This window comes from Hemiscyllium ocellatum, chromosome 28, assembly GCF_020745735.1.
Source record: "Hemiscyllium ocellatum isolate sHemOce1 chromosome 28, sHemOce1.pat.X.cur, whole genome shotgun sequence".
Taxonomy (NCBI): Eukaryota; Metazoa; Chordata; class Chondrichthyes; order Orectolobiformes; family Hemiscylliidae; genus Hemiscyllium; species Hemiscyllium ocellatum.
The window spans coordinates 5,112,550-5,125,964 of record NC_083428.1 but is presented as its reverse complement, the minus strand read 5'-3'; the positions used below and the strand labels follow the sequence as shown (position 1 = coordinate 5,125,964).

The window sequence follows — 13,415 nt, the reverse complement described above, 5'->3', positions numbered from 1 at the left end:
AGAGAAAATGAAAGGATCTGTTTCGCACCTGATGTTCAATGCAGTCTGCCAACAGGGCTATCATGAAGGTGAGACCTCCTAGATCCACAATGTCCTGGCAGAACTCATTCCTGACAGCAAGACGAGACAGTGTGGAGCACAGTTCACTCAGTACTGATGGGTTGTCTGTGAAAGCTGAATGAGAAAGGAAAGAATTTACATTTAAACAGAGCTTTTCAAAAAGATGACAGTTGTACAGGATGTTGGTGAGACCTCATCCAGAGTACTGTGTGCAGTTCTGGTCACCCCTCTATAGGAAGGATATTATTAAACTGGAGAGAGTTCAAAATAGATTCACCAGATGTTGCCAGGAATGCAGAGTTTGATTACTAAAAATACGCTGGATAGGTTGGGACTTTTTTTCACTGGAGTGTATGAGATTGATGGGTGACCTAAGAAGTTTATAAAATCATGAAGGGGCATAGATAGGATGAATAGCAAGGGTCTTTTCCCTGGTGTGGGGGTGAGAGAGTTCAAAACTAGGGGGGGGGGGGGTTTGGAAGGTGAGACAAAAGTTGTAAAAAGGATTGAGGGGCAACTTTTGTTTTACCCAGAGAATGATTTATGTGTGGAATGTACAGCCAGAATAGATGGTGGATGCATATACAGCTAAAACATTTGGATAAGTACACGAATAGGAAATATTTGGAGGGATATGAACCAAGTACAGGCAGACTGGACTAGTTTACTTTGGTCAGCATGTACTAGTAGGATAGAAGGGTCTGTTTCCATGCTGTATGACTCTATGGTACTTTACAGTTATCGAAGTTGTAGTCACTGTTGCAATGTGGCAACCAAATTGTACACAGTAATTAGATAATGGCTAGGTGGTCTGTTTTAATACGTTAGTTGAGGAATAAATATTAAGCAGGTCAATAGTGAGAACTCATTTTCTCTTCTCCAGTATGGTGACTGTGAAATGTTTTATCGTCACTTGAGGGTAGACAACCTCATTTTTAAAATTCATTCATGAGGACATCGCTAGTGAGACCACCGTTTACTGCCAATCCCTAATTGCCCAGAGGGCAGTCAAGCGTTAACCAAATTGCTATGGGTCTGAAGTCACATGCAGGCCCGACCAGATAAGAATGGCAGATTCCTTCTCTAAAGGACATTAGAGAGCCAGATGAGTTGTTCTGACAATTAACAATAGATTAGACTCTTAATTCCAGATTTTTGTTGAATTCAATTTCCATCATCTTCTATAGCAGGATTCAAACCTGGGTATCAGAACATTTCCTGAGTCACTTGTGACAATACTATGGCTTTAATAGTTGTATTTTGTCCTGTTTGTTTAATGAAGAAAGGTTGGGACAGAGGTGCTGAGCAGTCTGCTTCAAAGTCAATAAAATAAGCAGCTTTTGAAGCCTTGTAGTTTTGGTTTTATAAGGTTGGAATAGAAGGAGTCTGAATAGATGGAGTTAAGCTCCCACAGCACCAGGTTCTTTAGTTTTAGCCTTCAGCAGCAGTTGCAGGGACCTTGAAACTGGGATGTGGGAGCTCTTATTCCTCTCTCTGTTATAGCTAAAAGTTGGGGTTCTCTTCCTGATGCGAGAATTGCAAGTCAGAAAATCTATCCTACTGAATTTGCCTTCGCCAAGGTTGAGTTTATGGAATGTTACTTTATTGGAACAGTTAATTAGTAGCAGTTAATATATGTATTATTTTGCTTTTTGTTAGGAAGGCAAATGCAATTTTGGCATTTATTTTAAGAGGACTTGAATATAAAAGCAGGGATGTACTTCTGAAGCTCTCTAAGGTTCTGGTCAGACCACATTTGAAGTTCTATGCACAGGTTTGGGCTCCATATGTCAGGAAGGATGTGGATGAGAGGAGTTTCATGAGAATGGACCCAGGACTGAAAAACTTAACATATCAAGAACATTTGAGGACTCTGGGGACTATACTCAATGGAGTTTAGAAGGATTTGGGGGGGGGGGGCGGCGCGGAAAGAGAGATCTAATTGAAACATACAAAATACTGAGTGGCTGAGACAGAGTGGATGTTGGGAAGATGTTTCCATTAGTCGGAAAGACTAGGGCCCAAGGACACAGCCTCAGAGTAAAGGGAAGACCTTTCTGAACGGACATAAGGGAAACTTCTTCAGCCAGAGAGTGGGTAATCTATGGAATTCATTGCCACAGAAGGCTGTGGAGGCCAGGTCATTGAGTATATTTTAAGACGAAGATAGATTGGTTCTTCATTGTCAAGGGGAGAAAGTGAGATAACGGGGTTGAGAAACTTATCAGCCTTGACTCAATTGCGGAGCAGACTCTGAGTTGAATGGCCTAATTTCTGCTATATCTTACGATCTTAAGCATTTTGATAGAGTTAGTTAATTCTTTTAATTTCATTTGTTTGTATTTTAATTATAATATCTGAATAAAGTGTTTTGTTTCAAGCCTGGTAGTTTGACCAATCAAATTGCATCTGGAGCACAACACCTTAAACTTACCTTTAAAACAAGAAAATATTAGGGTCGAGACTATCTTCTTAATATGTGTTGAGGTGGTTTGGTCTGAACTATAACAGTCTGTATTAGCAGTCCAACGATAATACCACTAGGCCATTGCCTCATATGAAAAAAGGCACCTCTGATGTACAACACTTAGAGCATGAACCTAGATTTTGAACAAGTCTTTAAGCCCACAATGTTCTGATTTCGGAGAGGTATCCCTATTCAGCTGAAAGAGACAAGGCTAAAGCAGTAAATCCAAACATTGTTAAATACTTGTTCAGTTTGTGGCATATGCAGAGCTAGATTTATTCAACTGGTTGGAAAGATGTTATTCTATCATGAGACTGGAAAAAGAATAATTTCCTTCATTCAAATCTTGCCCCGAAGCTTAAAACTCTCTACAAGCTGTTATGAAGGCTCAGACAGTGATTCCATTATCAATGAGCAAGCCTTGGATTATGCTGATTATGGGAGGGGTGTGATGGTAGGGCTGCCTACAACAGGTCTCAGACAAGGTCAGGATTGAATAGCACCGGTTTCTCAATGCAGAAGATTTGCTAGATCTCACTACTTAGCCTGATTCTTGAATATCCATTTGTCTAAAAGACAACAGGCATAGTCAGGAGACAAATCTGACACAGACACAAATCTGAAATAAGATATATTCCAAAATATAGATGACAATCTAACATATGCATATATTCAAGCAATGACACACACACACACACACACATCAAATTTTCCCAGGGCAGGCTTTGCACATAGAATCATACAGCACGTCTAACCAGTCTCTGCTGAACCAAACTAAAAATGACAAACAACAGTGGACCCAAAACGGATCCTTGCGGTACACCACTAGTAACTGAACTCCAGGATGAATATTTCCCCATCAACCACCACCCTGTCTTCTTTCAGCTAGCCAATTTCTGATCCTAACCACTAAATCAACCTTAAGACCAGGCCTCCGTATTTTGTGCAATAGCCTACCGTGGGGAACCTTATCAAACGCCTTACTGAAATCCATACACATCGCATCAACAGCTTTACCTTTTTCCACCCGTTTAGTCACCTTCTCAAAGAACTCAATAAGATTTGGGAGGCACAACCTATCCTTCACAAAACCATGTTGACTATCCCTAATCAACGTATTCCTCTCTAGATGACGATAAATTCCATCTCTTATAACTTTTTCAGATACTTTAACCACAACTGAAGTAAGGCATGCAGGTCTGTAATTACCAGGGCTGTCTCTACTCCCCTTCTTGAATGAGAGAACAATATTTGCTATCCTCCAGATTTCTGGCACGATTCCTGTAGACAAAAAAGATCAAAGCCAAAAGCTCTGCAATCTCCTCCCTGGCTTCCCAGAGAATCCTAGGATAAATCCCATGCAGCCCAGGGGACTTAACTATTTTCACACTTTGCAGAATTGCTAACACCTCCTGGTTGTGAATCTCAATCCTGTACAGTCTGGTAGCCTGTATCTCACTATTCTCCTCAACAACACTGTCTTTTTCCAGTGTGAATAGGAAAAGGGCTATCTCCTCTGACTCCACACACAACTTCCCACTACTATCCTTGATTGGCCCTAATCTTTCTCTAGTCATTCTTTATTCTTGATATACCTGTAGAAAACTTTGGGGGTCTCCTTGATCCTATCTGCCAACAACTTCTCGTATACCCTCCTGGCTCTTCTTAGCTCTCTCTTTAGGTCTTTCCTAGCTCTCAAGTACCCTAACTTCATGTCTCATCTTAACATAAGCCACCTCCTTCCTCTTGACAAGAGATTCAACTTCTTTAGTAAACCACGTCTCCCTCACTCAACCACTTCCTCCCTGCCTGAACAGGTACATACTTATCAACGCAGCAGCAGTTCCTTGAATAACCTCCACATTTCAATTGTGCCCATTACTTGCAGTTTCCTTCCCCTTTCTATGCATCCTAAACCTTGCCTAATCGCATTATAATTGTCTTTCCCCCAGCAATTACTCTTGCCCTGTGGTATAAATGTATCCTTTTCCATTGCTAAAGTAAACATAACCGAATTGTGGTCACTATTACCAAACTGCTCACCTACCTCCAAATCTTATGCCTGGCCAAGTTCATTACCCAGTACTAAATATAATGTAGCTTTTTGGCTTGTCTACATACTGTGTTAGGAAACCATCCATCCCACATTGGATAAAAACTGACCCATCTAAAGTACTCAAACTATAGTATTTCCAGTCAGTATTTTGAAAGTTAAAGTCCCCCAAAACAACTACCCTGTTACTCCTGCTCCTATCGAGAATTCTTTCCTCTACTTCTCTGGTAAGCCTAGAGAAAACTCCCAACAGGGTGACCTCTCCTTTCCTGTTTCTAACCTCAGCCCATAATACCTCAGTAGGAGAGTCCTCAAATGTCCTTTCTGCCACTGTAAGGCTGTCCTTGACTAACAATGTCAGCCTTCTGGTTAAACCATCTAAACCCCGGAACCTGCAACAAACATTCCTGTTCCTGTTCTATCCATGTCACTGAAATGGCCACAATGTCGAAATCCCAGATACCAACCCATGCTGCAAGATCACACACCTTATTCCAGATGCTCCTGCCCTTGAAGTAAACACACTTCAAACCACCTTGCTGCTTGCCGGTGAACTCTTGCAACCTCGAAACTCACTTCTGACCTCACAACTCTAAACCTCCCAGACAGTGAACTACAATTTAAGTTCCCCATCCACCTGCTGAATGAGTTTAAACCCTCCCGAAGAGCATTTGCAAATCTCCCCCACAGGATATCGGTACTCCTCTGGTTCAGGTGGAGACCATCCTGTTTGTAGAAACCTCACCTACACCAGAATGAGCCCTAATTATGCAGGTATAGCAAACCTTCCCTCCTGCACCATCCCATTAGCCACGTGTTCAACTGCTCTCTATTCATTGCCACGCTAGCATATGGCACAGGCAACAAACCAGAGATAACAAGTCTGTTTGTTCTCTGACTAAACTTCCACTCTAGTTCCCTGAATTTCTGTCTTAAATCCCCAGCCCATTTCCTACCTACATCGTTGGTGCCTATGTGGACCACGACTTGGGCTGCTGTCCCCCCATGATCCAAGACATAAGCTCACCTCTCAATCTCCTACACTCCAGTGAAATAACGTCCAGCCTATCCAAGAAACATTCCCAAGGTACAATAACCAAACTGAGGAGGACTCTTAACAAGGCACTACTGGAGCTCTATGTAGTATACAGTTTTTCTATTTCACAAATATTCAGAGCAAAACGTGGATACAGATTCAATTCCCCAACCTTAATAAAGCCAATCCCTCCAATCTCCATAAAATGACAGTATTCTGACTGGTTCTGTGATTGTAATGTTAAAATCATTTGGAAATTATAGGTGGGAAACAGGCCCTTCAGCCCAACTGGTCCATTTATGTTCCATTTGAGTCTATTTTTCATGCTACTTTACATAACCCTTACAGCACACTCTTGATTTCCTTTCTTCCTTCTGTGTTTATCAAGCTTTTCCTGAAATGCATTTAAGTTATTCCTTGCCACACTCTAATCTGTAGCAACTCTTTTGGTGTAGAAGTGATCTGTACAAGAAGGACGGATTGCACCTAAATTGACAGGGAAATTTGCTAGAACTGCTTGGGAGGATTTAAACTAGTAAGGTCGGGGGGTGGGGCACTGGTGGCAGGACCCAGGGAGATAGTGAGGAAAGAGATCAATCTGAGACAGGTACAGCTGAGAACAGAGGTGAGTCAAACAGTCAGGGCAGGCAGGGACAAGGTAGGACTAATAAATTAAACTGCATTTATTTCAATGCAAGGGGCCTAACAGGGAAGGCAAATGAACTCAGGGCATGTTAGGAACATGGGACTGGGATATCATAGCAATTACAGAAAAATGGCTCAGGGATGGGCAGGACTGGCAGCTTAATGTTCCAGGATACAAATGGTACAGGAAGGATAGAAAGGGAGGCAAGAGAGGAGGGGGAGTGGCATTTTTGATAAGGGATAGCATGACAGCTATGCTGAGGGAGGATATTCCTGGAAATACATCCAGGGAAGTTATTTGGGTGGAACTGAGAAATAAGAAAGGGATGATCACCTTATTGGGATTGTATTATAGACCCCCCCCAATAGTCAGAGGGAAATTGAGAAACAAACTTGTAAGATCTCAGCTATCAGGGAAGTTATGGTATGGGATTTTAACTTTCCAAACATTGACTGGCACTGCCATAGTGTTAAAGGTTTAGATGGAGAGGTATTTCTTAAGAGTGTACCCGACAATTTTCTGATTCAGTATGCACATGTACCTCCTAGAGAAGGTGCAAAACTTGACCTACTCTTGGGAAATAAGGCAGGACAGGTGACTGAGGGGTCAGTGGGGGAGCACTTTAGGGCCAGCGACTATAATTCTATTCGTTTTAAAATAGTGATGGAAAAGGATAAACCAGATCAAAAGTTGAAGTTCTAAATTGGAGAAAGGCCAATTTTGACGGTATTAGGCAAGAACTTTCAAAAGCTAATTGGAGGCGGATGTTCGCAGGTAAAGGGGCGGCTGGAAAATGGGAAGCCTTCAGAAATGAGATAACAAGAATCCAGAGAAAGTACATTCCTGTCAGGGTGAAGGGGAAGGCTGGTAGGTATAGGGAATGCTGGATAACTAGGGTTTGGTTAAGAAAAAGAAGGAAGCATATGTCAGGTATAGACAGGATAGATCGAGTGAAGCCTTAGAAGAGTATAAAGGAAGTAGGAGTATACTTAAGAGGGAAAGCAGGAGGGCAAAACGGGGACATGAGATAGCGTTGGCAAATAGAATTAAGGAGAATCCAAAGGGTTTTTACAAATATATGAAGGACAAAAGGGTCACTAGGGAGAGAATACGGCCCTTCAAAGATCAGCAAGGTGGCCTTTGTGTAGAGCCACAGAAAATGGGGGAGATACTAAATGAATATTTTGTATCAGTATTTACTGTGGAAAAGGATATGTAAGATATTGACTATAGGGAAATAGATGGTGACATCTTGCGAAATGTCCAGATTACAGAGGAGGAAGTGCTGGATGTCTTGAAACAGTTAAAGGTGGATAAATCCCCAGGACCTGATCAGGTGTACCCAAGAACTCTGTGGGAAGCTAGAGAAGTGATTGCTGGGGCTCTTGCTGAGATATTTGATTCATCAATAGTCACAGGTGAGGTGCCGCAAGACTGGAGGTTGGCTAATGTGGTGCCACTTTTTAAGAAGGGCAGTATAGACAGGCCAGGGAACTACAGACCAGTGAGCCTGACCTCTGTGGTGGGCAAGTTGTTGGAGGGAATCCTGAGGGACAGGATGTACATGTATTTGGAAAGGCAAGGACTGATTAGGGATAGTCAACATTTGTGCGTGGGAAATCATGTCTCACAAACTTGATTGAGTTTTTTGAAGAAGTAACAAAGAAGGTTGATGAGGGCAGAGCAGATGATGTGATCTATATGGACTTCAGTAAGGCATTTGACAAGGTTCCTCATGGGAGACTGATTAGCAAGGTTAGATCTCATGGAATACATTGAGAAATAGCCATTTGGATACAGAACTGGCTCGAAGGTAGAAGACAGAGGGTGGTGGAGGGTTGTTTTTCAGACTGGAGGCCTGTGACCAGGGAGTGCCACAAGGATCAGTGCTGAGTCCTCTACTTTTTGTCATTTACATAAATGATTTGGATGTGAGCATAAGAGGTACAGTTAGTAAGTTTGCAGATGACACCAAATTAGAGATGTAGTGGACAGTGAAGAGGGTTACCTCAGATTACAACAGGATATGGTCCAGATGGGTCAATGGGCAGAGAAGTGGCAGATGGAGTTTAATTCAGATAAATGCAAGGTGCTGCATTTTGAGAAAACAAATCTTAGCAGGACTTATACACTTAATGGTAAGGTCCTAGGGAGCGTTGCTGAACAAAGAGACCTTGGAGTGCAGGTTCATAGCTCCTTGAAAGTGGAGTCGCAGGTAGATAGGATAGTGAAGGCAGCGTTTGGTATGCTTTCCTGTATTGGTCAGAGTACTGAGCGCAGGAGTTGGGAAGTCATGTTGCAGCTGTACAGGACATTGGTTAGGCCACTGTTGGAATATTGCGTGCAATTCTGGTCTCCTTCCTATCGGAAAGATGTTGTGAAACTTGAAAGGGTTCAGAAAAGATTTACAAGGATGTTGCCAGGGCTGGAGGATTTGAGCTACAGAGAGAGGCTGAACAGGCTGGGGCTGTTTCCCCTGAAGCATCGGAGTCTGAGGGGTGACCTTATAAAGGTTTACAAAATTATGAGGGGCATGGATAGGATAAATAGACAAAGTCTCTTCCCTGGGGTTGGGGAGTCCAGAACTAGAGTGAGAGGGAAAAGGAGAAGAGGGGAAAGATATAAAAGAAACCTAAGGGGCAACTTTTTCACACAGAGAGTGATACGTGTATGGAATGAGCTGCCAGAGGATGTGGTGGAGGCTTGTACAATTGCAACATTTAAGAGGCATTTGGATGGGTATATGAATAGGAAGGGTTTGGAGGGATATGGGCCGGGTGCTGGTAGGTGGGATTAGATTGGGTTAGGATATCTGGTCGGCATGAACAGGTTGGACCGAAGGGTCTGTTTCCATGCTGTACATTTCTATGACATTATGACTCTATAAGTTCCCCAACCTTACCACTCTCTAGATAAAGACTTTTCTCCCAAAGTTCTGATTGAATCTAATTACAGTACCCCAATTCTGGTCTCCCCAACAACTGGAAACAACCTGTCATGATCTTATCCCATAATCTCCTTCCATCATTTTAAAGACTTGTATGAGGCCATCACTCAAACTTTGCTTTCTTTGGGAAAAAAGCCCCTGTCAGTTCAACCTTTGCTGATGGTTGTAATCTTTCAACTTTTGCATGTGTCACCAGCAATATTACCACATTAGGATAGGGCTCCCCAACACAGTTCTGTCCCCTACCTTTTGCGGCTTCAATGATAATCCGAAGTCCATCGTTCTCCAAAACTATCAGTTTGGCGTGATCGTGAGCACGCCCAAAGGGCACTCGGATATCGTCGTCATAGGTCATGACCCTCAGGGCTCTCCCTGCCTCTCGAACTACATCTGCCTGATTACCATGGTTCACAATAGCACCAGTCAGCAATGCCAAGACCCCAAGTTGCACCAGGTCTTGGCGGTTCTGCTCATGTTTCAGACAGCTGTGACGGATGGTGCGAATGGTCATTGCGTTCAGGGCTGCATGGTCCCGGTGCTGCCGCAAGATCTCGAGGAGGAGCTGCTGGCCCTCTTGGTCGAGGAGGTCCGGTTGACCATCCAACAGATTACCCAAGGCCTGGACTCCCTTCAGCAGATAGGGCGCATTGGACATCAGCTGTCTACAGGAAGAAAGGACTGTGGGATAGGCCGATTTTTCGGCTGCCAGATGACGGTGAGCAAAGTCGAGGCTGCATTGCTCACTGAAGTTAGTCAGGTGATCCCCCATTTCATCCACAGCCATGAGATCCAGGGCGCTACGAAGCTCATCAAGGGCCTAAAAAGACAAGTAAATCATTTGCTATGCCAATAACTTGTGTTTTTATAGTGGGTGGTAAACCATCCAAAAGTGCTTTGCGGGGCAGAGATCTCAAACAATTGTGGAGTTGTAGGGGATTACGGCAATATAGAGGGCCAAGGATAGTAAAAAAATCTTAAAACCACGATTAAGGTATTGTTCAACTGCGAGCTAAAGTTGATGTGCACATAGCGAGCACAGGGAGGACACATGAATGAGGCTCAATGAGAGCTATATCCACCCTGTCATTTCAAATTACATTTTAAAAATATTTCGCTCAATGTCTCAGCCTCTTTGGATGGCTGTTGCTGAAAATCCATGTCAAAAGTACAGGAAATTAAGCAACTTGGTGGACTGATGGGATTCAAGGTATGAATTATTTTGTTACTCCCATCTTATATCTCCCTCCCCCTGGGGATCATGTATCAAAATATCACCAGCCAACCAAAAAAAGTGACAACTTGAACTAGACCGGGCATGAGACAGTATTAAGGCAAAGGAGCAGACATACTGTACAGAATTTCCTATTGTCTGCTTCCAGCAAGACAGAATTATGATTGAAAATTCATAGAAATGCAAGTTGATGCTGGATAAACATTTGACTGGCAAAATTGGTTTGTTCATATATGGACAGCAGGCTGAGAAAGTTGTCGTCAAGTGGACAATATATGGATGAGAAATAGGAGAGGAACTATGAGCATGCCCAAGAAATTGATGCAGGGAGGAAAATAGAAAATATAGCAGATCACTGATTACAATGTGATAGCGTGGAAGTAGAGGTAAACAAGGTCAATGGAACAGAAAACAAGCAGTGAAAGAAAATAAAATGTGCTAAAGAACACATGGAACATCATGGAAGACAAGTGGGCGGCACGGTGGCACAGTGGTTAGCACTGCTGCCTCACAGCGCCTGTAGACCCGGGTTCAATTCCCGACTCAGGCGACTGACTGTGTGGAGTTTGCACGTTCTCCCCGTGTCTGCGTGGGTTTCCTCCGGGTGCTCCGGTTTCCTCCCACAGTCCAAAGATGTGCGGGTTAGGTGAATTGGCCAAGCTAAATTGCCCGTAGTGTTAGGTAAGGGGTAAATGTAGGGGTATGGGTGGGTTGCGCTTCGGCGGGTCGGTGTGGACTTGTTGGGCCGAAGGGCCTGTTTCCACACTGTAAGTCTAATCAAAAGGAGGAATTAGGTACCCAGTCCCTGTCATAAGAATGGCATTGGTGACTTGGAACACAACAGTCTTAGAGCAATGACCAGGCAGAAGTAGACCTAAAAAGACTTGTCCAGAAACTGGAGAAAGAGGGGAGTTGTCAAGGACTCGAGGAGCAAAGATTAGAGATAAAACAGTAATTAGGAAGTGCTAAAGGTGGAGCTTTTAGGTGGGGTGAAAATATCATTTTTGAAGGGGAGGTAAGTAGTATCTGTGGAAATGGAGTTGCTGATAATTCAGCAAAAGATATTGGCTGGTGGTCAGATCTTTAGTTTAAAGGGGACTAAGAACATAGAAGATGCATCATCTGATGAGGTGAACAGTTTCCAAACAAATGTAATTAAGTCTTAAAAGATAGACATCACAGGTGTTTACTAATTGAGAGCTTCATTTTAAGAAGAATTACAAACAGAGATTTTGAAAAACTACATCACAGCCATACAGCCTCCCATACATTGCTATCACCTGCAGGACAATGTGCTTCTGATCACTGGCTTCTGTAGTTGCATTCCGGACAGCCTTCACTATGTTGATGAGGTCAACACCTGCAGAGAAAGTGAAACAGATCCAAATGGAAATGAAACATTTCCAGTTCTGTTAGTTGCTTTACTCAATCATGTTAGTGCAACAGGACCCAACGCTTCTTTATAGCCATTCTTGGGACATGAGCATTTCAGGCAAGAGCATGTTGCCCATTCCTAATTGCTCTTGGCAAAGTGATGGCAAGCCACCTTCTGCTATCCACGGTGCAAGTACACCCACAACATTTTCTGTACTAGTTTAATATAATTGAAAGTCTTCCTAAGTCATCTCCAAGTTAATGGTCAACAGCATTGTTGTACATCTCTAATCACACGCAGGCCAGACTGACAGATTTCCTCCCTGAAGGACATTAGTGGGTATAGAAGCGTGGGTTTTTACAACAATCCAGCAGATTCATGTTTGCAAAATAAATCAGCATTTTGGTTCAGATTTATTGGATTTAAGTTCTGTCAGATTTTAAGGTAGGATTTGAACATATGTCCCTGATCAAATCTGTGAATTACATTCCACTAATAGTATCATGCTAATCTCATCATGCATTAATGCAGTATGCCTTGTGTGAACTCTTCCCTGTGAATATTCAAAGCATCACCCACCTTGTGACTCAAACTGTTGTATCGCTTCACTCAGAGCCTCTTCTGGGTCCATTTGAAACTCAGTTATATTTTCTTGCACCACAGAATCAAAAGTCTCCTGAGTAATCCGCCTGCTCGCCATTCTTCTGCAAACTTAACTTCTCTTTCTAAGAAATAAGTTGCAGGTTAACTTGAATTACATGGACTTGGGGCTATTCTTGTCTCTCAAAAGGTTAGAGTGTTCATAAAAATTAGAGTTTTGATTAGTTTTCCCCAGAAAAGAGAAGCTGACGTGTGATGTGATACAGATATTTAAATTACACTAGGGTTAACATTGAGATGTCTCCTCTTGTGGTTGAGACTGAATATATGATGGACACTCATAAAACAAATAGGTAATTCAGGTAGAATATTCTGCCCTTTTGGCAGAAGAATATGGAGCTGTTTGAAACAAATATTATAGTATTTTAGGGAAAGCCTGATAAGGAAGGATTATGCTGATGTGATGAAATAAAGCAAGGAATGTTTGTGTGCTGCATGGTCACCCTGGGGGCATAATGGTTTTAAACTATTCTAACAATTGATAAATTCAGCTCAAATCTTATTTTCTTGCCTCTCCCAAGAGTATTATGTGATTCAGGAGGCTGAGCCCTCCCAATGGAAGGATAGTCCCAATGTGACCATTGCTGCTCTTCCTTCTCTCTGTTTGAAGTTAGCCTGCTCCCTGACAAAAGGTGACTGAACAGAGTATCACACGTTGCCACAGCAGTAAACTGGGGCTAGGAAGGGAGAGCCCTGCTTGGTGTCTGGGTATAACAGCAGGAACATCCTTAGATACCCACCTTCAAAACCAAAACAAAAAGGATTTTAGTTTCTTATAACCAATACATTAAATTATTTAACAGATTGCTCATGCAGTTAACGATTTTAAAAATCCAATTGGTGTGCTAACAGCATCTAAATTTAAATATAATTATAACCATAGATACCAAGCTTAATCTTCCCTCCCACCTACCTGCACCCTGCAGCTCCTCCGTGTCTC

The 13,415-nt window shown here is 42.6% G+C and overlaps 1 protein-coding gene across 1 annotated transcript in view; it reads right to left on the bottom strand.

The window, feature by feature from the left end:
• armc6 (armadillo repeat containing 6) overlaps positions 1–13,415 on the bottom strand; it is a 24,058-nt gene extending 10,643 nt beyond the window's left edge. The window contains exons 1-5 of the mRNA XM_060846288.1: positions 13,389–13,415; positions 12,395–12,540; positions 11,721–11,800; positions 9,456–10,026; positions 29–174 (exon numbers count right to left, since the gene is read on the bottom strand). Of these exons, the coding sequence (XP_060702271.1) occupies positions 29–174; positions 9,456–10,026; positions 11,721–11,800; positions 12,395–12,515 (918 nt within the window). The 5' untranslated portion in view covers positions 12,516–12,540; positions 13,389–13,415. The remainder of the gene's footprint in view (positions 1–28; positions 175–9,455; positions 10,027–11,720; positions 11,801–12,394; positions 12,541–13,388) is intronic.